Source organism: Corythoichthys intestinalis, unplaced genomic scaffold (assembly GCF_030265065.1).
Source record: "Corythoichthys intestinalis isolate RoL2023-P3 unplaced genomic scaffold, ASM3026506v1 HiC_scaffold_26, whole genome shotgun sequence".
NCBI classification, from domain to species: Eukaryota; Metazoa; Chordata; class Actinopteri; order Syngnathiformes; family Syngnathidae; genus Corythoichthys; species Corythoichthys intestinalis.
In genome coordinates this window covers 1,925,454-1,950,307 of record NW_026651595.1, presented here as the reverse complement: position 1 = coordinate 1,950,307, position 24,854 = coordinate 1,925,454, and the positions used below count along the sequence as shown (strand labels likewise).

Below are 24,854 nucleotides of genomic sequence, written 5' to 3'. Positions count from 1 at the left end.
AAAGGCCTGATAAAGAAAGTCATTTTACATGTCAGTAGATTTAAAAAATAATTAGGCTGACATTTTCCTTTTTTCTTTTTAATGGATATTTTTGAATGTACTATAATAAAAAAAAAACGCACATATTGTCTTATTTGTGAAATGTGAAGGTTTAAAAGATCAAAAGTTTCTGGGTATGTAGGAGTTGTACTTAGAATAATTGCAAAGCATCTTCAGTTTCCCTAAAACCATTGTAGTTCCCAATGACAGAAGTGCACTTGTCACGGATGCAGGAGACGACACATGATGGAAGAACACGTCGCTGGCCTCTTCCCAGATGTTTGCCTTTCAAAAAATAAAGCATGCAGGAATCCACTTACCTCATTGATAGCTGCCTGTTTTTTTCCAGTTGGTCTTGTCTACGAAGAAAAAAGTTTCAAGAACACCTTTGTTGAGAAGTGGGAAAAAGTCTTGGTGTTCACTTGCAACCATTTATTGAGTCCTGAAAACAGTTCAGCCCCAATTCTTCCCTGCATTTTGGGGGCGGGAAGTCGCTTCGTTGCCACAAAAAAGACAACAAAAAAAGCGGTGAAAAGACCAATGTGATATCCCTCTGCGCAGCCAGCTTGTTCTCTTCTCTGCAAGGCAACTGAATTACTAATGTTGCTGTTCTTACTGCAGTTATTGACATACAATGGTAAGTTTTAATAACTTTATCCTGAAAACATAGCCAACACTATTGATTGCATGCGTCATCTGTGATTCTCCTACGTGCATATGTTGTTTTCATGAGCATGCTAATTGGCCATATTGACTTGCATTAGCATAGCCACTCCGGAGCCCTGAAGAATAATAGAAGACTAACAAACGATACGGAATATTTTGAAATCAACTCCACTGACTATTTAACCACCCCCCTAACTCGAAGAATAAGCCTGATGTCAAAAAATCTGAACTTCCCCTTTAACATTTCAAAGTAAGTTGCCAATTTCTCCAATTAAAATGTGTTAGATGCAATAATGTATTTCTGCACGGTTTGCCTTTCGAATTAATGTGAATTTCGTAGTTTTAATTTAAAAGTTAGCCATGTTCAATGGGGTATTGGCAGGTGCACTAGCTTTAGCATGGATAAACCGGAGTCGTAGATCCACCATCACCCTCAGATACACAACACGGTTGACACTATTATTGGGACGAGTGCGGGGTAACGTTGATCTGAATAACATGGCATGGTGATAGGCAAATTATAATGTAGGTAATAGTAAAACACCTCCTGGTATATTTAAATGTTTTTCTTGATTGAATAAGAGTATGGATTTTCTCTATCTGATTAAAAGAAATATCTTCAATAGCTAACAAAGGATTAACGTGATTTGTATACTTGTAATGTGATTAGAAAAAAGCAATTACCAAGGGAAATGGTCATGTGTAGCTTTTTTATTTTGTGGTAATTAATGGTAAACTACTGTCATTTAGTGGCTGTTTTTTAAAACTTTCACTGCCAATTGCTGGATTTTCCCAAGCACTTTGCAGTTAAGGTGACCAACTTGACAATCACCAACCTACCACCTTGACTAGGTCCTCTTAAAAGGGAAACCTGTTGTATTGCAAATGTAATTTCTGAAGTTGCTTTACAAAAATAGTGTAAAATCCATTTTATCCTGGGGGGAAAAAAATCTGAAAGACCTTATATTTAAATGTTTCAATTGTATCTTCAGTAAATGTGCATTCTTTTGTCAAACACACTTAGTAATTGAGGTTAAATTTGATGTTCAGTGCTTTATTTTTTTTAATATGATTCAATATTACTGAAGATGGGTTTATCGAGGATGTCCGTAATATCTGTTGGGATGAAGTGTTGATTAGTAAGAATCCAGATGTTGCAGTTGAAGTTTTCAACAAGCTGTTCTTAGAGGTGAGTGATAAACACGCCCCGATAAAAAAGCGTACAGTGAGCAAAGTAAGAGCTGGTTGGATAGATACCGAACTCAAGGACTGCATGGCACAAAGAGATGAGGCTAAAAGAGTGGCAAATGTTTCTCATTATGAAACAGATTGGCAGATATATCGGAAACTTAGAAACTATGTTACTAAATTAAATAAAAAGAAAAAGAAGGTGTACTATAACAATTTGATTATAAATGGAAAACATGACAACAAAAAATTATGGAGCATTCTGAATAGTATGCTGGGAAGGAACGTTAAATCCACTCCATCATTTATGGAATTAGGGGGTCAGTTTATCACAAAGCCAATGGTTATAGCCAATCACTTAAACAATTATTTTTGTAATAAAATTGGTAGGTTAAGAGAGGACATGGGAGAAACTAATAACTCAAAAGCAGAGCTTCTCATAAGGAATTGTATTATGGAAGGGAAAACTTGCAACTTTGAATTTGTTAATGTTACTATTAGCCAGGTAGAAAAATTATTATTGGAATGTAAAGAAAAGCCATCAGGTGTAGATAATATTGATCCAAAATTGTTGAAACTTGCTGCAAGCCTCATTGCAGTTCCCATTACTCACATTCTAAACCTGACTTTTAATAAGGGAGTTTATCCAAATGCTTGGAAAACAGCTAAAATTGTGCCATTACAAAAAAGTGCAGCCTTACCTTTCTGTGGTCCTAATAGTAGACCGGTCAGTCTGTTGCCTGCTCTGAGTAAAATTATGGAAAGGATTGTCTTTGACCAAACTCAAGAATATTTCTCAGATAATAATCTAAATACAGATTTCCAACATGCGTACAGAGCAGGGCATTCAACCGCTACAGCGTTGGCACAGATGACAAATGATTGGCTAACGGCATTAGATAACAGAAGGCTGGCAGGAGCGGTACTGCTGGATTTTAGCTCAGCTTTTGATCTTATTGATCACAACCTCCTGTTAAAAAAAATGCAATGTTATGGCTTTGGTCAAGCAGCACTACTCTGGCTTAAGAGTTATCTTGAAAACAGGAGGCAAGCTGTCTTTTTTAATGGGAGCTTATCGGACTGGAAAAATGTTCACTGTGGTATACCACAGGGAAGCTGCCTGGGACCACTCCTGTTCTCTATATATACTAATGACCTGCCATTGGTGTTAAAAAAAGCAAAAATAGCCATGTACGCAGATGACTCAACAATTTATTCATCACAAACTACAGTCGAAGAAATTCAAAATGTTTTGATGGAAGAGTTAAAATATGTTTCTGATTGGGTTATGACTAACAAACTAGTACTAAATGTGGACAAGACAAAAAGTATTGTCTTTGGAACCAAACATAGTCTTTTAACTGAACCCAAACTACATCTAGTTGTCAAAAACACTAGTGTTGAGCAGGTACAGGTGACTAAACTTCTTGGTGTGGAGATTGACAATAAACTATCTTGGTCAGAACATATTTGTAAAGTACTTCGCAGAATGGGTCAAAGTCTTTCAATGGTAAGAAGATGTTCCCAGATGCTGCCTCTTAATATGAGAGCAGATGTGACAAAGACACTTGTGTTGTCACACTTAGATTACTGCTCTGATATTTGGTCATGTGCCGCTATAACTCATATAACAACTTTACAAACTGTCCAAAATAGAGCAGCTCGGTGTGTGCTTCGTTGTTCACTCAGAACTAACGTAAACTGGATGCACAACACATTGTCCTGGTTAAAAGTTAAAGACAGATTTACGGCTTCATTGCTTACTTTTACGAGAAATATAGTTACGACTAAAATTCCAAAGGTACTTTTCCAAAAATTATATCGAAGTTCTGATGAACATCAACATGAGACCCGTCATGCCATGGGGGGTAGATTCATTTTGCCTCATGTCAAAACAAACCATGGAAAAAGTTCAGTCATGTATAGAGCGATGTTGGGCTGGAACACTGTGCCAATTGAAATTATTTCTGCAGACAGTAAAAATCAGTTTAAGTTGCTTCTGAAGAGACATTTAATTAGTAATGAATTCTGAAACGAAATAACTAACCGCCATGAGCCAGATAACGTCAATGAACGTCAGGAAAACAAAGACTGGGTCTTTTCTGTACATGTACATGCATGTAGTATATAGATATGTATAGAGATATATGTAATGTGTATGTCTGTACTATATGTGCATTTATATGTAGGGGTGTGTGTGTGAGTGTATGGATAGGGAGGGAGGGGAGGGGGTGGGTGTGGGATTTTTTATTGTTATTTTTTCCGTATGCATTTTGGTTGGTGAGGCAAGCACTGGTGTAAATGTTTGAACGGAGCAGGCTGAATTGACTCCAGGAAGAGTAGATGTACCTGTTACAACTAATGGAGATCAAAATAAATACAAATACAAATACAAATATTATCTAAATAATGGGTGCGAGAAAAGTATTAATTTTCAGTTGAAATGGCATTAAAAAAGGTCTTAAAAGTCTTGAATTTAGATTTATCAATCCTGGGGGGACCCTGTTGTTATTCCCTGGGCTTTGGGACTGTCAAGTGCCAGTTTGTAACGCATAGCAAAAGTTTCTGCCAGTGTTAGTTGCGTAGGACCTTTCTTTTTGTCTTCGGTTTTCTTAACATACTGCTCATATTGTTTGTGGTGGTATTTCGCTAAATGCTTGATTAGGTTGGTTGTATTAAAACTTCTTGCAGCTTTACCACCACGCTTGACTTTATTGTGGCATATGTTGCACTCTGCCTCTTCGTCTTTGTCGTCCTTTAAGGTGAAATGATCCCACACAGCTGACATTTTTACCGATAGTCTCTCGGTAAATTCTGAGACGGTAATGTAGTGTGTTGAAGGTGTGCCATAAAATGCGGACCGGATTTTAGGGAAACCGAAGCAAAAACTGGAATGGATTATGTAAATCGGTGCGCTGGAAAACCGGGACCGGACTATTAAAAAAAAAAAACAGGATCGGAAGTCTGGATTGGAATTTTTCCGTGTCCGCCGATCCGATACCGGTATATTTTTTTGCCCATATCGGCGTCCGATCCGATCCAAATATCGGATCGGGACATCTCTAATTAAATATATTTCCACATAAGTTTTTTTAAAAATTATACTTACCGGGGAAAAAAGTGAAAAAAACTAAGTATCTCTTTCTAATGATAAATCTGAATAAATACATTGATTCAATTCAATTTAATTTTATTTGTATAGGCCTATATCACAACAAGATTGTCTCAGAGGGTTTTACAGAGTCAATTTGTTACACAGTCAGATATAGTAGATGAATGAGATAAGTTCATGTCGTGGGCATCCCCCATCCTTAGACCCTCCATGGCGGCAAGGAAAAACTCCTAAAACCCAGTGGGAAAAGAGAAACGTTGGGGAGAACCACAGTCAGGAGAGATCCACTCCCAGGACGGACAGGCTATAGATGCACTGGGCTGGGCGACATGGCCTTAAGTACGTATCACAATAAATTGAGCAGATTTACCTCGATAACGATAAATGACGATAAATTCGCCTAAGCAGACTGTTATATAATTTGAAAATTTAAATCAATGCATGGAATACAAATTAACTTTCTCATTAAATTTATTTAACCAGCTTTCAATTTAACAATTGCACTTGCAGTCTAAACATTAAGTATAAAAAAAATCTTGTAAACAATAAGAATTCTAGTGTGATTATTTATGACAGCTTGTATGACTTGAAAAATGTACAACCTTATAAAAATCAATATGACGACTGCGCAAACATGTCATTCTAACACAAATGACTTGCAGCTTTAACATTACACTTCAGACAACTTATTGGTAATGTCTGCTGTGACATAATTATTCAACACAAGTGTTTACGTCAAGGTTTCAGTTTTTTTTTTTTCCCGAAACATTTTTTAATACATGCACCCCCCACACAGACACAACCAGATTAAAGCTGTATTGCTCTGATGCCAATGAAACATTTAAGGTTTTATGATGACAGAATAAAGCAAACATATACAGAAAAATAGCTGTGGTCATTAAACTGTCATATATAGGCTTCACTGTTGGATTATACTTTATGCTGAGTACTTTCCCATCATGAAAGCTTTCAGAGAAATCACACAGAGATGCCAAATAAAGCGACATGATGATTGCTACATGAAGTCCGTGCCCAGTCCACTCATTAATTTTAGCCGTTTCGACAAGGTTAGAGGCGCTGTCCGACTCTTTCACGTTCATTTGTAGCCGTTGTTAGCCGCTAGCGTTGGCCTGTGGCTTGGCTACCAGAAGAAAGGACTGAAAGCATCCTCTCCTGATATCGTGAGAACCAGGGAGGACAGCGGGTGAAAGCCCGTCTGGAACCAGCCAAGAGTTTACTTAATGTCGGGTGAAAGTTTGGCGAAACTAACTTAAGCCCGACTCCATCCTGTTAACTTGTAGCGTTAGCCGCTATTGTTAGCCTACCAGGCTTCTGTTTGTTTGGCTTCCTGAAAACCACGTGACTCCATACGTAAGCACACTGTCTGCTTTCTTAAAGGGGAGTGAACATAGCCGAACAACACAGCGTCAAAGCGGGATAGAAAGACTATATTTTCTTGTTTTATTCAATTACCGAATTTACCGACATGGTCAAAATTACGTCGGTCATCGTGAAGAATTTCGGTGACGGTAAATTTTCGGTTTACCGCCCTGCTCTAAGATGCACCACCACTGATGATGGGTATTAGCAGAAGGAGTTCCAGTTTGTTGAGATGCATTGGGGTGAGGGAACATGAGGGGGTCCATCTAGCCAGATTGGGGGGGGGGGGGGGGCAACGAGGACGTCCACCCAGCCGGGGGTCAGGATAGTCAGGCGGCTGATCATACGGGGAAAAAAAAAAAAAAAATTGGGGGGGGGGGGCGCGACTTTGCTGTTTTTCACTTATTGTGGAGGGTTCCGGTCCCCATTAAGCACTAAAAACGAGGGATCACTGTATCATTTTAGCAGTGTGTGACCAGCACATACTTTATGATACCTCTCGGTTGGGCTGTACAATACAGTGGTTCCCCTACATACGAAGTTAATTCGTTCCATGACCTTGTTTGTTAGTCGTATGTCGAGCATGATTTTCCCATAGGAATACATTGTAATTCCATTAAAGCAGAAATGTGAAGTCATTTCATAACATGCCAAATAGGGTCACAATTAAAGTAATTAAAAACATTGTTCAACAAATAAAGCATGAAAAAATAATTTATATGTTGTATATTTGACAAAATAATTGCGTTTCCGAAGTTCGAGCCTGAAAGGGGACGAACCCGGAAGTGATACGTCACACCGGGAACAGTGATGGCAGCTCCATGCATATGGCCGCCATACAAAGCCCTTCAAACAATGATTCAAACAGCGATATAAGCGATAAATCGAGCGCAAGGGAGGAGATCTAAGTTTTTGAAGAGTTAGAGGAAGAAGAGAAGCTTGGAATTTTATGTTGGACCTAACATGTATTAGCCAGACGCTAATCAGGATGCAAACAATGTGCCTAGACTACCTGACATGTAATGGATACAAGACTCATTGGGATTACAAGATTGGTAAGATATAGGCTGTTATTATTTTCATGATTTGAAGATGCAGGCATTTGCACATAATTTTATGTTTTTGTCTATCTGATGACATTGTTAAAAAAATAATAATCAGACTTCATGTTTATTTTGGCAGATCCAGCAGCTCTCGTGCATTTAAAATAATAATATAAAAACGTTGCAGGGAAAGAAGGAGATGAGTCGTTGATGGCTTTCTCCACTTTATTGTGGCAACAATAAGAAAACAAAATAATAGCGGACTGCCGCCACATTCGACCGTGAAGTTTTGCTTCTCGCTGATCTCCTCCTCGCCTCCTACTATTCCAGCGTCTCTTAAATGGATCGTGCATAGTGTCTTGTTATGAGCTTTTTGTTTACAAATGTATCTAACACACGACGTGCTGACAACTTTGTTTCTTGATTAACACATGGAGCTAACAGTACGAACACAGCTCGGGGCTCTCGGCAGGAAGTGGCGTCTAATGGCGTGAGGAAATGTAGTTTTTTCTTTTTGCTCTATTTGAGCAATATTTCAAGATTGCCTACACGGCCAAGAATCGGCGCAAACTGCCCGTATGTGTGTACGACATGCACGGACGGTGCGTGCATGCTATCAATCCATGTGAACTTTGAATATAAGCCAAAACGGGGATTGTTTATGTCTGTTATTTGTGTCCTCTTTTTGGAAATCAAAATATGATCTCACTGGAATGACTGATGACAGCCAGCTTGTGTTGTCATTTGTTTTAATGCTTCTGCGCATGCGGGTCTTTTTGCTCAGCGCGTGTCGGACTGCGAATTAGTGCGCATGCCTAAAACTTAGGCAGTCTGAACGGGCACGCCAAAAAAACAGATATGACAAAAAATTGGATTTGTGCATTAAGACATGCAGTATGAACCTAGCCTAAGTTGTTTATGTGGCTCCACTTGTCGGATGTCATACGATTGATTGGGTGTGACTTTTAGCAACGACCAGTTTACACTACTTGACACCCTGTTGTGCCAGCCCACAATTTGGGTTTGTTGTCAAGTTGGTCTCCAACAACATTAATATGTCTTGAATTTAACCGTCCATGAACATAGATGAACCCAGTCAATATTTTCATTTTCACTCATTTTACTATATTACCGATAAATACAATGCTTTAGCAACTTTTGCATAGCCGCCAACAATTAGGCTTAAGTGTGGGGAAGTTTGTCTACCACAAATAAATTCATGATTTTTTAATAAAATCGGCAAAGTCGTACTTGCCCAGGTGCCAGCTGATTAAAATTTATTTGTACTGTGTCAAATGTAAGGGGTGAAATGCCCCCATTTAGGAGCAGTCTGGAGGCCTGCATACGCAGGTAAATGAGATTGCCGGTGCGAGGATTAGCGATCAAGTAGCATAGAACAGGATGTCGACCTATCAATACTTAAAGATGTTTTTCATGGTACTGGGTTCCCCACCTCGCATTGCTGGAATTGTGTACGTCCCACCCCGCCTAATCACGTTTCCTATCGACTTACCATCCCGTCTCTTTCTCCTCGGTTACCAGCCCCCCACATTGTGTCCTCGGGTAAATATAACTAGACAACGATAGCACCACTATGTTCCCAGGTAACAAAGCAGTTTATCCATGTATTTTTTTGTTTTTGTCTTTTCTTCTTCTGTCTGCTTTCTTTCTTTCACTCCTCCCAAAACCACCTCCTGTTTGCTATTTTGTCTACAAATAATACAGTTGGCTTCACCTCTGATGGAGGCACACTGGATCTAACAACAGACATGACTCAAGAACACATCGTAAATATTATTGATTCAGCAACTTAACCTGAGTGTAGCAGTGAACTCTCACTTTTGCTTTAATCACTGGTGTGAGCGCAGCCTCACAAACAAGGACCCAAACAGGACTGCTCATAGCAGCCGTCAAAAATTGATCATAAAATTCGTTGGCTACTAATTTATTAATCGATTCGTTGTTGCAGCCTTGCAACACAAACGGGGGATTTTCATGGTACTGGGTTCCCCACCTTTGTCGTAATGCCAGAATTGCGTACACCCTGCATTTCCTATTGACTTACTGTTCTTTCTTTTTCTCCTCGGTTACCAGGCCCTGCGCATGGGGTTAATAGGTAAATATAAATAGGCAACGAGCGCACCACTACGTTCACAGGTAGCATAGCTGTTAATCATGTTTTTGTTCCTGGGTTACCAGGCCCTCCGCATGGGGTTAATAGGTAAATATAAATAGGCAACGAGAGCACCACTACGTTCACAGGTAGCATAGCTGTTAATCATGTTTTTGTTGTTGTTGTTTACTTTCCTCTTCTGAGTGCTTTCCCGTCCCTGTAAACCCCCTGCTGTTCACTGTTTTCTCCGAATCAATGAAACATAATGAAGAACCACATTGGGAGTGCAGTGGTACCTCGACATACGATCGCTTCGACACACAATGTTTTTGACATCCGACGTAAAATTTGCCTCGCCATTTGTTTCTACATCCGACGACATGCTCTAAATACGACGATCTATGACAGCACCGCAGTCTCTTTGTTTGCCCGCTAGACGGACGCAAGGCATATTTTCTAGTGAGAGAAATCAACATTGGTTCCAAACATGTTAGTGCAGGTGGTGAAAAAAAGGAAAAAAGTGATGCTTACCATTGACATTAAGATGGATATGAAGGATTTGATAGAAAAATATCAGCGTGGAGTGCGCATCAGTGATATGGCTCAACACAGCCGTAGACGGTCTATGATCTCGGCGGTCCCCCTCCGTTCGTCAGTCTTTATAAGTTAAGGTGGCAATTATTATTGTGGTAACATCGCCAAAGAAATCGCCAGCTTTGTCAGGTTTCTAATCATTTGTTCCATCAACTTGTGCAACACAACAGGCTTCTGTCCCCCGCTGCAAATAAACAAAACGAAAGTAAAAAGGCTTCGTCAAGTCATCCACGTGGTGCGTTCAGGTAGATCAAAAAGCATCAGCCACATTAGAACCCGTTTTTTTTATTATTATTATTATTATTAGAGGTGTGCAAAATTTCCGATTCTTAGATTATTCGCGATTCGGCCGTGGAAGATTCGAGAACGATTCACAAACATCCAAATTCTGATTATTGAAATATGCCAAGTAAAGCGGAAGTACAACACACTCAGCGCGCCGCGCGGTCAATGAGCAACGGAGCGAGAGTAGCTAAACATCATGCTTCTCATTACCCGGCCCCTCGGGTAATGCCAATGCTCAACTCATGCCACGAGATAAAAAAAACCACAACAACATACCTGAAGCTGCTACAAAAGTACGTCATCCACATAATGTTACGGTAGATATCATTTATATAAGACTAGATGCAACACGGTAGCGGTAGCGTTTGCAGCACATCTACAAAAAGCTAGATGCAGACGTAGTAAACGGCCGCCATCTTAAAGCAGTACACTTCTCTGCAAGGCTGTTGTAGCGAACCTTCCAAGCAAACCTAATTAACTTTTTATCTAAAATACTCCTAAATCGGTAAAATATTGACTTGAATCTATCTTTAAAATAGTTTTAAAACTTTCACATGTCGAAAGTTGACAAAAGGGAAATTATGGATTAACGTTCACGGTTGATTCACAACATTAATCGAATGTAGTTTAAAGCTGCTGATACAGAATGGGGACTGGAGTTTTTTATTTACTGTTATTTTTGTATATTTGTTTACTGCTATATGTTAACTTGATACTGAAATAGTAGTTTGGTTTAGCCTGAGAGTATTTTTGAACAATTTTGGAACAAATGTACAAAATATTTAAAAAAAAAAAAAAAAAGGGGGGGGGGGGGTGCATCAATAATCGTTTTAGAATCGAATCGGACCATCTGAATCGTAATCGTAATCGAATTGTTAGGTGCCCAAAGATTCCCAGCTCTAATTATTATTATTATTACTATTATTATTATTCCAATTTTTATTAATAATTTATTTGTTTTGCTCCTTGTAATTGATATTTGCAAAACTAACATCAGTATTTAGGGCTGTGGAACGAATTAATTCAATTATAATGTATTCTTATGGGAAAATCCTGCTCGACATACAACCATTTCGACTTACAAAAAAGGTCGTGGAACGAATTAACTTGGTATGTAGAGGTATCACTGTATATCAAACCCATTCCGATTCTCCGCGTCAAACCAGCTGATAGGTCAAATTAAATACTGTTTATGTTTGTGTCTGTCTTGTTAAAATGTGATGTAATTCAATTTAAATTGCATTGTGTTGTACTGGATGACAACAAGACAGGAATAAATACAAAATCGTCACGGAGGAATATTTTTGTAGCAGTAAATATTTTGGGGACTGAATATGGCAAATGAAGAAATATGATTTGGCTCATGTGTATTGCAGATTTCAGTCCTGAATGCCAGGAGTCTGCTCGCATGGAAGAAGAGGAGGAGGAAGAGTCGCCACGCTTCAAGAAGGTGGAGGAAGAATTCGTCCACATTAAAGAGGAGCAGGAAGAGTATTTCATTAGAGTTGAGAACCCCCACATTGAGAAGCAACAGCAACCTCATCCCTTCAAAAATGAGGAAGAGAACCCTCCGTATGTTAAAGAGGAGGTGGTGGACATGCTCAGCTGGACTGGTGAGCTATTGAAGTGTGAAGATGGATATCCAAGCGAGGGCAGCAAAGGGGCAGAGCCGCCAAGTGGCAGTAGCAGTTCAACAGATGGATCCCTAGCAGACAACCTCATCGCTAAACCATCAGATAGAGTCGACGCCACATCACACTTGCTGTTCTGTGAGTATCAAGTTACTCGTATTGAGGGGGGTGTGGGGCTCTGTCTGACGCGGTGTATGCAGAAAGCTGGAACTATTATTTGGTGGCATTGGTTCAATCCTTTTAGTCTTTTCTGTGATAATGTGTCCAATCCTTGTTGTTGGACCATATGACTGACTAATTTTGACATTGGCACATAAGCACAAGTTTAAAGTGCATATGACACCTGAAAGCTAGTGATGCACGATAATGCATTTTTCAACCGATACCGATAACCGATAATTTCCTCCTCATTCCAACCGATAACCGATAATGTCAAGCCGATAATTCTATGAAAAGATTTATGTAAAATTTTAAAGTATACACAAAAGAAAATATTACTGTGCCAAAATATAATTTATTGCTCTTTTTTTCAACATAAAGTATGAACAAGTCGTCAATTCAAACATCTAAATAATGACAGATTGTCTGACATTGTGTAATGGTAAACCTTTGGCAACAATTACAGAGTAAATACCTAAGTTACACAAAAATGCGTTTAAAAGTAAGCCATTCCTAACATATATAACATTAATCCGCTGCAAAACACACCTCCTTAAAACTAGTCAGTTTTAAGTGTAAATCTATTGCAATAAGTGAAATGATCTACGATCGCTTCAAGTGTATTTCTCTCAGATTTCTTGGAAGAAAAATAGCTAGCTGAAAATAATCTTAACAGCCTTGTTTTAAGCAATACATTATTATACTTAATCCTAAAAAAAAAAACTTGAAGAAGGAAAGATTTTGAATAATATTTGTGGCTACAGAATATTGATTTAAGAATTTGATTATCTACTGTGACTGTAATTGAGCAAAGAAATACGTTAAATAATTTGAAAAGTGATTGCTAATGTTATATGCTTTGTTGCACACTGTGAAAATGATTACCTCAAAAGAGCGAGATGTCATGTACCCATTCTGCAGCGCTTTGTTTACATTTGCGGCTTTCACGACATTTGCGTTACAGCAGCTAAACTGCTACACGGCAGTACTATTTGGACGGAGTTGGAGCTCGCATCCGCGTGCGTGTTGTTTTGTGCCTGAGTTTTATTAAGCTGAAAATAAAGGCAGCGTTACAAAGTCATCTGACCGCTCGTCATTTCACATTCTGAATGCATTATTGACTGGCTGACTTCGTTTTCTCCATGTTTAAATGATCTTATAACCACTATGCCGTCATGATAAGCTTGCTTACCGGACATCACTTTTTCATGAAGAATGGTGGTCGTATAAACTGCATTATTTCTTTTATCCAGGGCTTTGGTTCTCGGGTCATTAAGGTAAAAAAAAAAAAAAAAACACGTGTCTTGTCTCGGCGGCGGCGGCAGCTACATTCGTACCGGATAATCCGCCTGCCCTGGCCGGTTCGCCGCGGCGTATTCGGGTCCTGGCTCTGCTCGCACGCCGTGGGGCAATGCTCGAGAAACCGGGGTGTTCGCCGGAGGTCCAGAGGCCGGGGAACCGGGCTCGGCCCGCCCCGCCTATGGCGAGGTGGCGGCGGCCTGCCGGACTGGCCAGAGCGGCGGGCTCCGTCGGAAGACGGCTACTTGCCGACTATCGGTCTCCAGTAGTGCCGGTGTTTAGCCTTAGATGCGAATTTACCACCCGCCTTGGGCTGCATTCCCAAACAGCCCGACTCTGTATCGTCACAAGCCCTGTAGTTTAACTTAGTGTTTACAATAGCTTTAGCATTCCTGCTAGCAGCAGCCTCGTATTTGTTCCAAAATTCTTTATGATGCATTTTTAAATGGCTGCTGGGTTAGTGGTTTTGAATGAGGACGCGTTCTTTCTGCCTCGTGGAACTTATACGGTACATGTTTCGCAGATGGCGAGAGCGTCGTTTTTTTAGTAACAGCCGCCATAATATTCAACTACTTCTTGTCTTGTAACTCCGCCTCCTCAACCCCTCCTCCCTCAGTGGCTTCAGAGAGGGGAGGGGTTGAGGAGGCGGTGTGCTGAATTCTTTGGTTGCGCACATTTGGAGGCAAAATCAAGTATATAATTATCGGATTGCATTATCGGTTGAATTTTTTTATTATCTGGATTATCTGTGTGACGTCATAATTGCCATTATCGGCCGATAATTATCGGTGACCGATATTATCGTGTATCTTTACTGAAAGCATGTTTATTTCATATTCCACACGGTATTTTATGCTACTGAATGAAATGGACTGCTTGGATGTGTGTGGAAGTGATGGATATATTTAACTTTTTGAATCCCACTCAATGAAAATGAGTGACTTCCGGCCACAGTCTACAGCAGGGGTGCCCAATCCCGGTCCTCGAGAGCCCCTATCCAGCTTGTTTTCCGTGTCTCCCTCCTTTAACACACCTGAATCAAATGATCAGCTCATCAGCAAGCTCTGCAGCAGCCTGATAACGATCCTGATTAGTTGATTCAGGTGTGTTAGAGGAGGGAGACATGAAAAATAAGCTGGATAGGGGCTCTCGAGGACCAGGATTGGGCACCCCTGATTTACAGTACCTGACAAAAGTCTTGTCGCGTCATACACACTGAAGTGTCCCTCTAATATATTTTTAATCAATATTTTTTTACAAGAAATGGATAATTTTAATCCCAACAGGTTTTGGAATAACATTTCGGTGCCAAACAAAACTGTTGAAAAGTGTTCTGATGTTTACAGCTTTGTAAAGCCCATTGCGTCAATTTTTGCAAAGACATAAGTCTTGTCGCCTTGTCAAATGATGCACACAATCCCAGATTAGAGTTTCACCTGTTACCAATAATGGATCAATTAACTCTCAGGTGTGTATAAAAAGAACCCCAGTGCACTAGACCAGGGGTCTCCAACCCAGTCCTCAAGGCCCACTGTGGGTCCTGGTTTTTGTTCCAGCTGATCCAGCAGAGACAGTTGAACCAATGAGGCTTCTGCTAAAACAAGCCACACCTGACTGCAATCAACTGATTGTGTTGAAAGTGTTGTCACCTTGTATTGTAGGAATGAAATCCTGCACCCTCAGTGGGCCTTTGTGGAATAGGTTGGGGACCCCTGCACTAGACTGCCACATCAACCGCAACCTGACCTCTGACAAGATGCCGTAAGGCCGAAAGACACAGAGTCCACCACGCTACGCTCAGAACGTTCCGAACGACGCAACAAATACGTTTGCATTGTAGTCAATACGAGGTGGTGCACATGATCCGCTCAGCTCCGATCCAGATGCGCCTGAGTCCGCCTCTCCGATCCGTCAAAACTAAAACACGTACGAGGTCTATTTTCTGGTCCGTCAACCTGCGGCCGTATCAAGCCCTGCTGTTTAACACGCACCAAACAGGAAATAGAACGGCAGCAATATCCGGTCTTTCAAAGTAAATAATGTTAATAAAAGTATTATGCATCTAATTTTAACCATATTTTATTGAAATTTGCACAAAGCAAAATGTATACAGGTCATTTGCATGGGAAGAATGGTGCTCGTGTATCTCCAAACAATATATTTTAAAATGACTAAAGGAAAAGACATTCTTCCTAATACTAATGTAGCGTCACTATGAAGTGCTGCATTGGTCGTCAGCGCGACTATCTTATTGGTGTTTTTGATGCGGCACCGCGAACAGAGCGCGGAGAAAAATAAACAGTAAAAAGTGAGCTAGACTTCTGTGCTGATTTACAGAAACTTCAGCTGGCAGTTCTTGGAAGTGCAATATTTGTGTATATGCACGCGTTAGATGTAAGATCTTAAGCCCGAACCTGACCCGACTCGAATTTCAGGAAGGGTCTGGCCTAAAATGTCAATTATGACGTTTGGGTCGGGCCGACGGGGGAGTCTGCGGGTTATTTTGTGCTTTTGTGTGTGTTGAACTTAATTTAACTGCAGCTAAACTGTACTTTTGGCCTTTGAGCATTTTTGGCGTGTTTTTTCCCCCGCTGAAAATATTGTCACAATAATAATTTTTGTGTTGATCTGATCATGTAGCCTCTCCCATTTTGCGATTGCGCGTCTAGAGTCCGCGGGTGTACGGACCGCATGAGAGTCTTATGCTGTCGGCATTGGGCATGGCAGGGGATCTCTATCGCATTTGTTACGTCATTCGGAACGGAGCTGACCGTAGCGCGGCGGACTCTGTGTGTTTCGGAGGGTAAGATTCCTCCTGAGACCAAAGTGTTAATTAGTGTTCTTACCAAATGCGCTACTGACCTCCAGTGGCCAGTTTTATTGCTTTAAAATGGGTTTTGAGCTTTGTGCATTGGATCTTAGATACATCGGAACCTATAGATGCCTCTTGTCAAAAAAAAACGCAAAAGACATATAAATGCGTTTTTGGGACACTGAAACAATTAAAAATAGGCCTGCAAGCAGGACTGAACGGGCCCTCGCAATCTAGCGCAACTCGGACGTCACGCAACTCGGACTGTGTGCAGGTCAGGGTGGTGGCAGATGCTCCTCTCTAATCATCTCATTAGAACATAACATGCTCGAAAGTCGCCTATTTACATTCCCACACCCAAGAGATAAAAACCCCTATTGGAGAGAGTACTACAAAAAAGGAGCCACTACTGAGCTGTGCAGCCAAGCCCTTATTCAAAACCAAAATTAATCTTCTAACTGGGCCAATTCGACGAAGTGTGCCAAATATTGTGGCTATATAAGCTGCCTGAGTCTTTGAAAAAAAATATTTCCTTTAAATGGCGAATAAAGGGTCGTCACGGCAACATACAGAGACACGTGGACATGGGCCGTAAATAAGTATTACAATAGGTCTTCAAATTACAATGACCAACCTGAAAAGAACTGGACATGTATTGGAAAAACGAGTGACTTTCTATTGCCACTAGTTGGCGCTGTAGGGTTGATGCAAATGATCTCTACAAGGCCCTTCAGGGTATGACTCTCAACAAGCACGGGAAGTTTGGCGCAGATATGTTGTATATCTGCCGAGTTATGACTGTTCAAAGTTTTTGGAGAGAAAAATTGTTGACAGTCATTTTCACTTTCCTGTTTGGACCCCTCCGCTTCAACGAAACTTCAATATTTTTCATCAGGCACCTGAAGACAGGTCTTAAGGCTTCCCTTATGCAGGTTTGAGGTAGATTGATTTTTTCCCTTTAGAGGAGGAGTGTGTCCCGTAAAAAAGGGCATTTCCTGTTCCCACTAGGAGGCGCCAGGCACAAATGGTAAATTTCCAATCCAGTCCTGCTCAGGCTGGTATACCTCACACACCTGCCAGATTTAAAATAGATTGAACGTTGTATGAGGGAGTTATCAGTCATTTTCCGAATTTGGTGTTTTGGCGAAAAAATGGCCGACTTTGGCACCCCGCCCAGGTCAGGCCCGTGAATGAAAACACACCATTTTGATAACTTAAGATTTCATATGCCTCATGAACAGTCTCGCCAATTTTGAGAATGATCAAACTAATTCCCTAGGTGCCAAGGTGTAAAATGTGCACACTGTAAATCGATAAAAATTTCACATTCAATCCAAAATACCCGATTTCCTGTTGGGTTTGGAATACGCATGCAAGAGACTTTTTGGAGCAGTTTTGTACAAGGTATCGACTCTCCGAATTTCATCCCTCTACGTTGAAAAAACCTAAATGGAGAGGCCTTTTTAAAAATTTCAAGGGGGCGCCACTGAGCCATTTTGTTACATGTTTTCGTAACGTTGCAAGATTATTGAACGTTATGCAAAGCCACATGTATGTCCAAATTTTTGTGAGTTTTCGTGCATGTTCAAGCCTCCAAATGTAAACTCCTACTGTGAACCGATAAAAATTTCACATTCGATCCAAAATACCCGATTTCCTGTTGGATTTGGAATACGGGTGCAAGAGACTTTTTGGAGCAGTTTTGCACAAGGTATCGACTCCCCAAATTTCATCACTCTATGTTAAAAAAACCTAATAGGAAACGCCTTTTTGAAAAATTCAAGGGGGCGCCACTGAGCCATTTTGTTACATTTTTTCGTAACATTGCAAGATTATCGAACGTTATCCAAAGCCGCATGTATGTGCAAATTTTTACGAGTTTTTGTGCATATTCAAGCCTCCAAATGTAAACTCCTACTGTGAACCCATGAAAATTTCACATTCGATCCAAAATACCCGATTTCCTGTTGGATTTGGAATACGGGTGCAAGAGACTTTTTGGAGCAGTTTTGCATAAGGTATCTACTCCCCAAACTTCCTTGCTCTATGTTGAAAAAACCCAATAGGAAAGGCCTTTTTTAAAACTTCTTTCTGTCGCCACTAGTTGGCACTGTAGAGTTGATGCAAATGACCCCTACAAGAACCTTCAGGGTATGACTCTCAACAAACACGGGAAGTTTGGCGCAGATATGTTGTATATCTGCCGAGTTATGACTGTTCAAAGTTTTTTGCGTGACAAATTGTTGACGTTCATTTTCACTTTCCTGTTTTGACCCCTCCGCCTCAACGAAACCTCAATATTTTTCATCAGGCACCTGAACACAGGTCTTAAGGCTCCCCTGATGCAGGTTTGAGGTCAACAGATTTTTTTCCCTTGGAGGAGGAACCTGTCTCGTTAAAAAAGGCATTTCCTGTTCTCACTAGGGGGCGCTAGACCTAATGGGTAATATTTCAATGCACTCGTGTTAAGGGTGGGATACCACACATACATGCCAAATATGAAAAAGATTGAACGTTGTGTCAAGGAACTATAAGTCATTTACTGAATTTGTCATTTTGCCGAAAAAATGGTCGACTTTGGCACCACGCCCAGGTCAGACCCGTGAATGAAAACGCACCATTTTCAAAACTTAAGATTTCATATGTCTCCTGAACAGTCTCACCAATTTTGAAGATGATCCAACTAACTCCCTCGGCGAAAAGGTCTCAAATGTGCACCCTGTAAATCGATAAAAATTTCATATTTGATCCAAAATAACCAATTTCCTGTTTGGTTTGGTATATGCGTGTAAATGCTTTTTTGGAGCGGTTTTGGACAAGGTATAGACCCCCCAAATTTCATTGCTCTACGCCGACAGACCCTAATGTTATAGGCCAATTTTAAAATTTCAAGGGGGCGCCACTGAGCCATTTTGTTATATTTTTTTGCAACGTTGCAAAATTATCGAAATTTACAATTTTCCGGACGTATGTGCAAATTTTGGTGACTTTTCGTGCATGTTCAGGCCTCCAAATTGGCCGTTTTCATTTGCCCTGAAAAAAAAAAAAATAAATAAAAAAAATAAAAATAATCCTTTGCAAAACAATAGGGCCTTCGCACGCTTAGTGCTCGGGCCCTAAATAGAACGTATTCATACGTTTTTGGGAGCAAGTGAGTTAAATGATGAATCTTTTTTTCAGTGAAACAATTATATTTTTGTACATTCAGCATCATTTGGGGGGATCTTAGCTTTCATCTGAGCCATTTCTGAAACCAATTGAACAATTAAAAGTCAGGTTATTAGGGCCCGAGCACTAAGCGTGCGAAGGCCCTATTGTTTTGCAAAGGATTATTATTTTTAGGGCCCGAGCACTAAGCGTGCGAAGGCCCTATTGTTTTGCAAAGGATTGTTAGGGCCCGCGCACTAGGCGTGCGAAGGCCCTATTGTTTTGCAAAGGATTATTATTATTTATTTATTTTTTTTCAGGGCAAATGAAAACGGCCAATTTGGAGGCCTGAACATGCGCGAAAAGTCACCAAAATTTGCACATACGTGCGGAAAATTGTAAATTTCGATAATTTAACAACGTTGCAAAAAAATTTAACAAAATGGCTCAGTGGCGCCCCCTTGAAATTTTAAAATTGGCCTATAACATTAGGGTTTGTCAGCGTAGAGCAATGAAATTTGGGGAGTCTATACCTTGTCTAAAACCGCTTCAAAAAAGCATTGGCACCCATATTCCAAACCCAACAGGAAATTGGTTATTTTGGATCGAATATGAAATTTTTATCGATTTACAGGGTGCACATTTGAGACCTTTTCGCCGAGGGAGTTAGTTGGATCGTCTTCAAAATTGGTGAGACTGTTCAGGAGACATATGAGATCTTAAGTTTCTAAAATGGTGTGTTTTCATTCACGGGTCTGACCTGGGCGTGGTGCCAAAGTCGGCCTTTTTTTCGGAAAAACACCGAATTCAGTAAATGGCTAATAATTCCTTGACACAACTTTCAATCTTTTTCATATCTGCCATGTATATGCGGTATCCCAGCCTGAACACGACTGCATTGAAATATTACCCATTAGGCCTAGCGCCCCCTAGTGAGAACAGGAAATGCCTTTTTTTACGAGACAGGTTCCTCCTCCAAGGGAAAAAAATCTGTTGACCTCAAACCTGCATCAGGGGAGCCTTAAGACCTGTGTTCAGGTGCCTGATGAAAAATATTGAGGTTTCGTTGAAGCGGAGGGGTCCAAACATGAAAGTGAAAATGATCGTCAACAATTTGTCTCGCAAAATACTTTGAACAGTCATAACTCAGCAGATATACAACATATCTGCGCCAAACTTCCCATGCTTGTTGAGAGTCATACCCTGAAGGGTCCTGTAGGGGTCATTTGCATCAACTCTACAGTGCCAACTAGTGGCGACAGAAAGGAGTTTTAAAAAAGGCCTTTCCTATTGGGTTTTTTCAACGTAGAGCAATGAAATTTGGGGAGTAGATACCTTATGCCTAACTGCTCAAAAAAGCTTCTTGCACCCATATTCCAAATCCAACAGAAAATCAGGTATTTTGGATCGAATGTGAAATTTCTGTCCATTTCTAGTACAGTTTACATTTGGAGGCCTGGACATGCAGGAAAACTCACCAAATTTTGCACATACATGCGGCTTTGTGTGGATTTCGATAATCTTGCAACGTTACAAAAAAATGTAACAAAATGGCTCAGTGGCGCCCCCTTGAATTTTTCAAAAAGGCGTTTCCTATTAGGTTTTTTTAACGTAGAGCAATGAAATTTGGGGAGTCGATACCTTGTGCAAAACTGCTCCAAAAAGTCTCTTGCACCCATATTCCAAACCCAACAGGAAATCGGGTATTTTGGATCGAATGTGAAATTTTTATCAATTAACAGGGTGCACATTTGAGACCTTGTCACAGAGGGAATCAGTTGGATCATCTTCAAAATTGGTTAGACAATTCAGGAGACATATGAAATCTAAACTTTTAAAATGGTGCGTTTTCATTCATGGGTCTGACCTGGGCGTGGTGCCAAAGTCGGCCATTTTTTCGGCAAAATGACAAATTCAGTAAAGGACTAATAGCTCCTTGAAACAACGTTCAATCTTTTTCACATCTGGCATGTATATGCGGCATCCCACCCTTGACACGAGTGCATTGAAATATTACTCATTAGGCCTAGCGCCCCCTAGTGGGAACAGGAAATGCCTTTTTTACGAAACAGGCTCCTCCTCCAAGGAAAAAAAATCTATTCACCTCAAACCTGCATCAGGGGAGCCTTAAGACATGTGTTCAGGTGCCTGATGAAAAATACAGAGGTTTGGTTGAAGCAAAAGGGTCCAACAGGAGAAGTAAAAATGACTGAAGCCATTTTGTCTCACCACAAGTTTTGAACAGTCATAACTTCTACAACATATCTGCGCCAAACATATCGTGCTTGTTGAGTCATAGTCTGAAGGGTCCTGTAGGGGTCATTTGCATCAACCCTACAGCGCCAACTAGTGGCAATAGAAAGTCACTCATTTTTTAAAATATATGTCCAGTTCTTTTCAGGTTGGTCATTGTTTCAAGACCTTTTAAAATACTTATTTTACGGCCCATGTCCACATGTCTCTGTCTGTTGCTGTGATGACCCTTTATTCGCTCCTTTTTTGTAGTCCTCTGTCCAATAGGGGTTTTTATCTCTTAGGTGTGTGAATGTAAAGAGGCAACTTTCGCGCATGTTAGGTTCTAATGAGATGATTAGAGAGGACGATCTGCCACCACCCTGACCTGCATACTGTCCGAGTTGCGCTAGATTGCGAGGGCCCGTTCAGTCCTGCTTGCAGGTCTAGTTATTAGGGCCCGAGCACTAAGCGTGCGAAGGCCCTATTGTTTTGCAAAGGATTATTATTAGGGCCCGAGCACTAGACGTGCGAAGGCCCTATTGTTTTGCAAAGGATTATTATTATTATTATTATTATTAGGGCCCGAGCACTAAGCGTGCGAAGGCCCTATTGTTTTGCAAAGGATTATTATTATTATTATTAGGGCCCGAGCACTAGGCGTGCGAAGGCCCTATTGTAATGCAAAGGATTATTATTATTATTATTATTATTATTAGGGCCCGAGCACTAGGCGTGCGAAGGCCCTATTGTAATGCAAAGGATTATTAGGGCCCGAGCACTAGGCGTGCGAAGGCCCTATTGTAATGCAAAGGATTATTATTATTATTATTATTATTATTCTTCTTTCTTCATGGCAAATGAAAATGGCCAATTTGGAGGCCTGAACATGCACGAAAAGTCACCAAAATTTGCACATACGTGCAGATTCGCGTAAAATTTGATAATCTAGCGTCGTTTTGAAAAAATTTCAAAAAATGGCTCAGTGGCGCCCCCTTGACCCTTAAAATTTTCAAAAAGGCCTTTCCTCTCAGGTTTTCAACGTAGAGCGATGAAATTTGGGGAGTAGATACCTTATGCCTAACTGTTCAAAAAAGCCTCTTGCACCCATATTCCAAATCTGACAGGAAATCGGATATTTTGGATCAAATGTGAAATTTTTTCGGTTCACAGTTGGAGTTTACGTTTGGAGGCCTGAACATGCACGAAAACTCACCAAAATTTGCACATACATGCAACTTTGCGTAAATTTTGATAATCTACAAAAAAATTTAACAAAATCGCTCAGTGGCGCCCCCTTGAAATTTTCAAAAAGGCCTGTCCTATTAGGTTTTTTCAACGTAGAATGATGAAATTTGGTGAGTCGATACATTGTGTAAAACTGCTCCAAAAAGTCTCTTGCACCAATATTCCAAACCCAACAGGAAGCCGGAAATTTTGGATCAAATGTGAAATTTTATCGATTTACATTTGAGACCTTGTCGCTGAAGAAAATAGTTGGATCGTCTTCAAAATTGGTCAGACTATTCAGGAGACATATGAGATCTTAAGTTTTCAAAATGGTGAGTTTTCACTCAAGGGTCTGACCTGGGCGTGGTCCCAAAGTCGGCCATTTTTGGGCAAAATACCAAATTCAGAATATGATTAAAAACTCGGTGATACAACGTTCAATCTTTTTCATTTCTAGCATGTATATGAGATATCCCAGCCTGAACACGACTGCATTGAAATATTACCCATTAGGCCTGGCGCCCCCTAGTGGAAACAGGAAATGGCCTTCTTTACGAGACAGGCTCCTCCTCCAAGGGAAAAAAATCTATTGACCTCAAACCTGTTTCAGGGGAGCCTCAAGACATGTGTTCAGGTCCCTGATGAAAAATATTGAGGTTTCGTTGAAGCGGAGAGGTCCAAACTGGAAGTGAAAATGACCGTCAACAATTTGTCTCGCCAAAAACTTTGAACAGTCATAACTCGGCAGATATGCAACATATCTGCGCCAAACTTTCCGTGTTTGTTGAGAGTCATACCCTGAAGGTTCTTGTAGGGGTCATTTGCATCAACTCTACAGTGCCAACTAGTGGCGACAGAAAGAAGTTTTAAAAAAGGCCTTTCCTATTGGGTTTTTTCAACATAGAGCAAGGAAATTTGGGGAGTAGATACCTTATGCAAAACTGCTCCAAAAAGTCTCTTGCACCCATATTCCAAATCCAACAGGAAATCGGGTATTTTGGATCGAATGTGAAATTTTCATGGGTTCACAGTAAGAGTTTACATTTGGAGGCTTGAATATGCATAAAAACTCACCAAAATTTGCACATACATGCGGCTTTGGATAACGTTCGATAATCTTGCAATGTTACAAAAAAATGTAACAAAATGGCTCACTGGCGCCCCCTTGAAATTTTCAAAAAGGCCTCTCCATTTAGGTTTTTTCAACGTAGAGGGATGAAATTCGGAGAGTCAATACCTTGTACAAAACTGCTCCAAAAAGTCTCTTGCATGCATATTCCAAACCCAACAGGAAATCGGGTATTTTTGATTGAATGTGAAATTTTTATCGATTTACAGTGTGCACATTTTACACCTTGGCACCTAGGGAATTAGTTTGATCATTCTCAAAATTGGCGAGCCTGTTCATGAGGCATATGAAATCTTAATTTATCAAAATGGTGTGTTTTCATTCACGGGCCTGACCTGGGCGGGGTGCCAAAGTCGGCCATTTTTTCGCCAAAACACCGAATTCGGAAAATGACTGATAACTCCCTCATACAACGTTCAATCTATTTTAAATCTGGCATGTGTGTGAGGTATACTAGCCTGAGCAGGACTGGATTGAAAATTTACCATTTGTGCCTGGCGCCTCCTAGTGGGAACAGGAAATGCCCTTTTTTACGGGACACACTCCTCCTCTAAAGGGAAAAAATCAATCTACCTCAAACCTGCAAAAGGGAAGCCTTAAGACCTGTCTTCAGGTGCCTGATGAAAAATATTGAAGTTTCGTTGAAGCGGAGGGGTCCAAACAGGAAAGTGAAAATGACTGTCAACAATTTTTCTCTCCAAAAACTTTGAACAGTCATAACTCGGCAGATATACAACATATCTGCGCCAAACTTCCCGTGCTTGTTGAGAGTCATACCCTGAAGGGCGTTGTAGG

The 24,854-nt window shown here is 40.5% G+C and overlaps 1 protein-coding gene across 3 annotated transcripts in view; it reads left to right on the top strand.

Moving 5' to 3' along the window:
• The window catches only part of LOC130911312 (zinc finger protein OZF-like), a 76,169-nt gene that overhangs the window by 10,496 nt on the left and 40,819 nt on the right, over positions 1-24,854 (top strand). For all 3 annotated transcript variants that reach the window (XM_057829189.1, XM_057829190.1, XM_057829192.1), the window contains exon 2: positions 11,797-12,189. In XM_057829189.1, the coding sequence (XP_057685172.1) occupies positions 11,797-12,189 (393 nt within the window). The remainder of the gene's footprint in view (positions 1-11,796; positions 12,190-24,854) is intronic.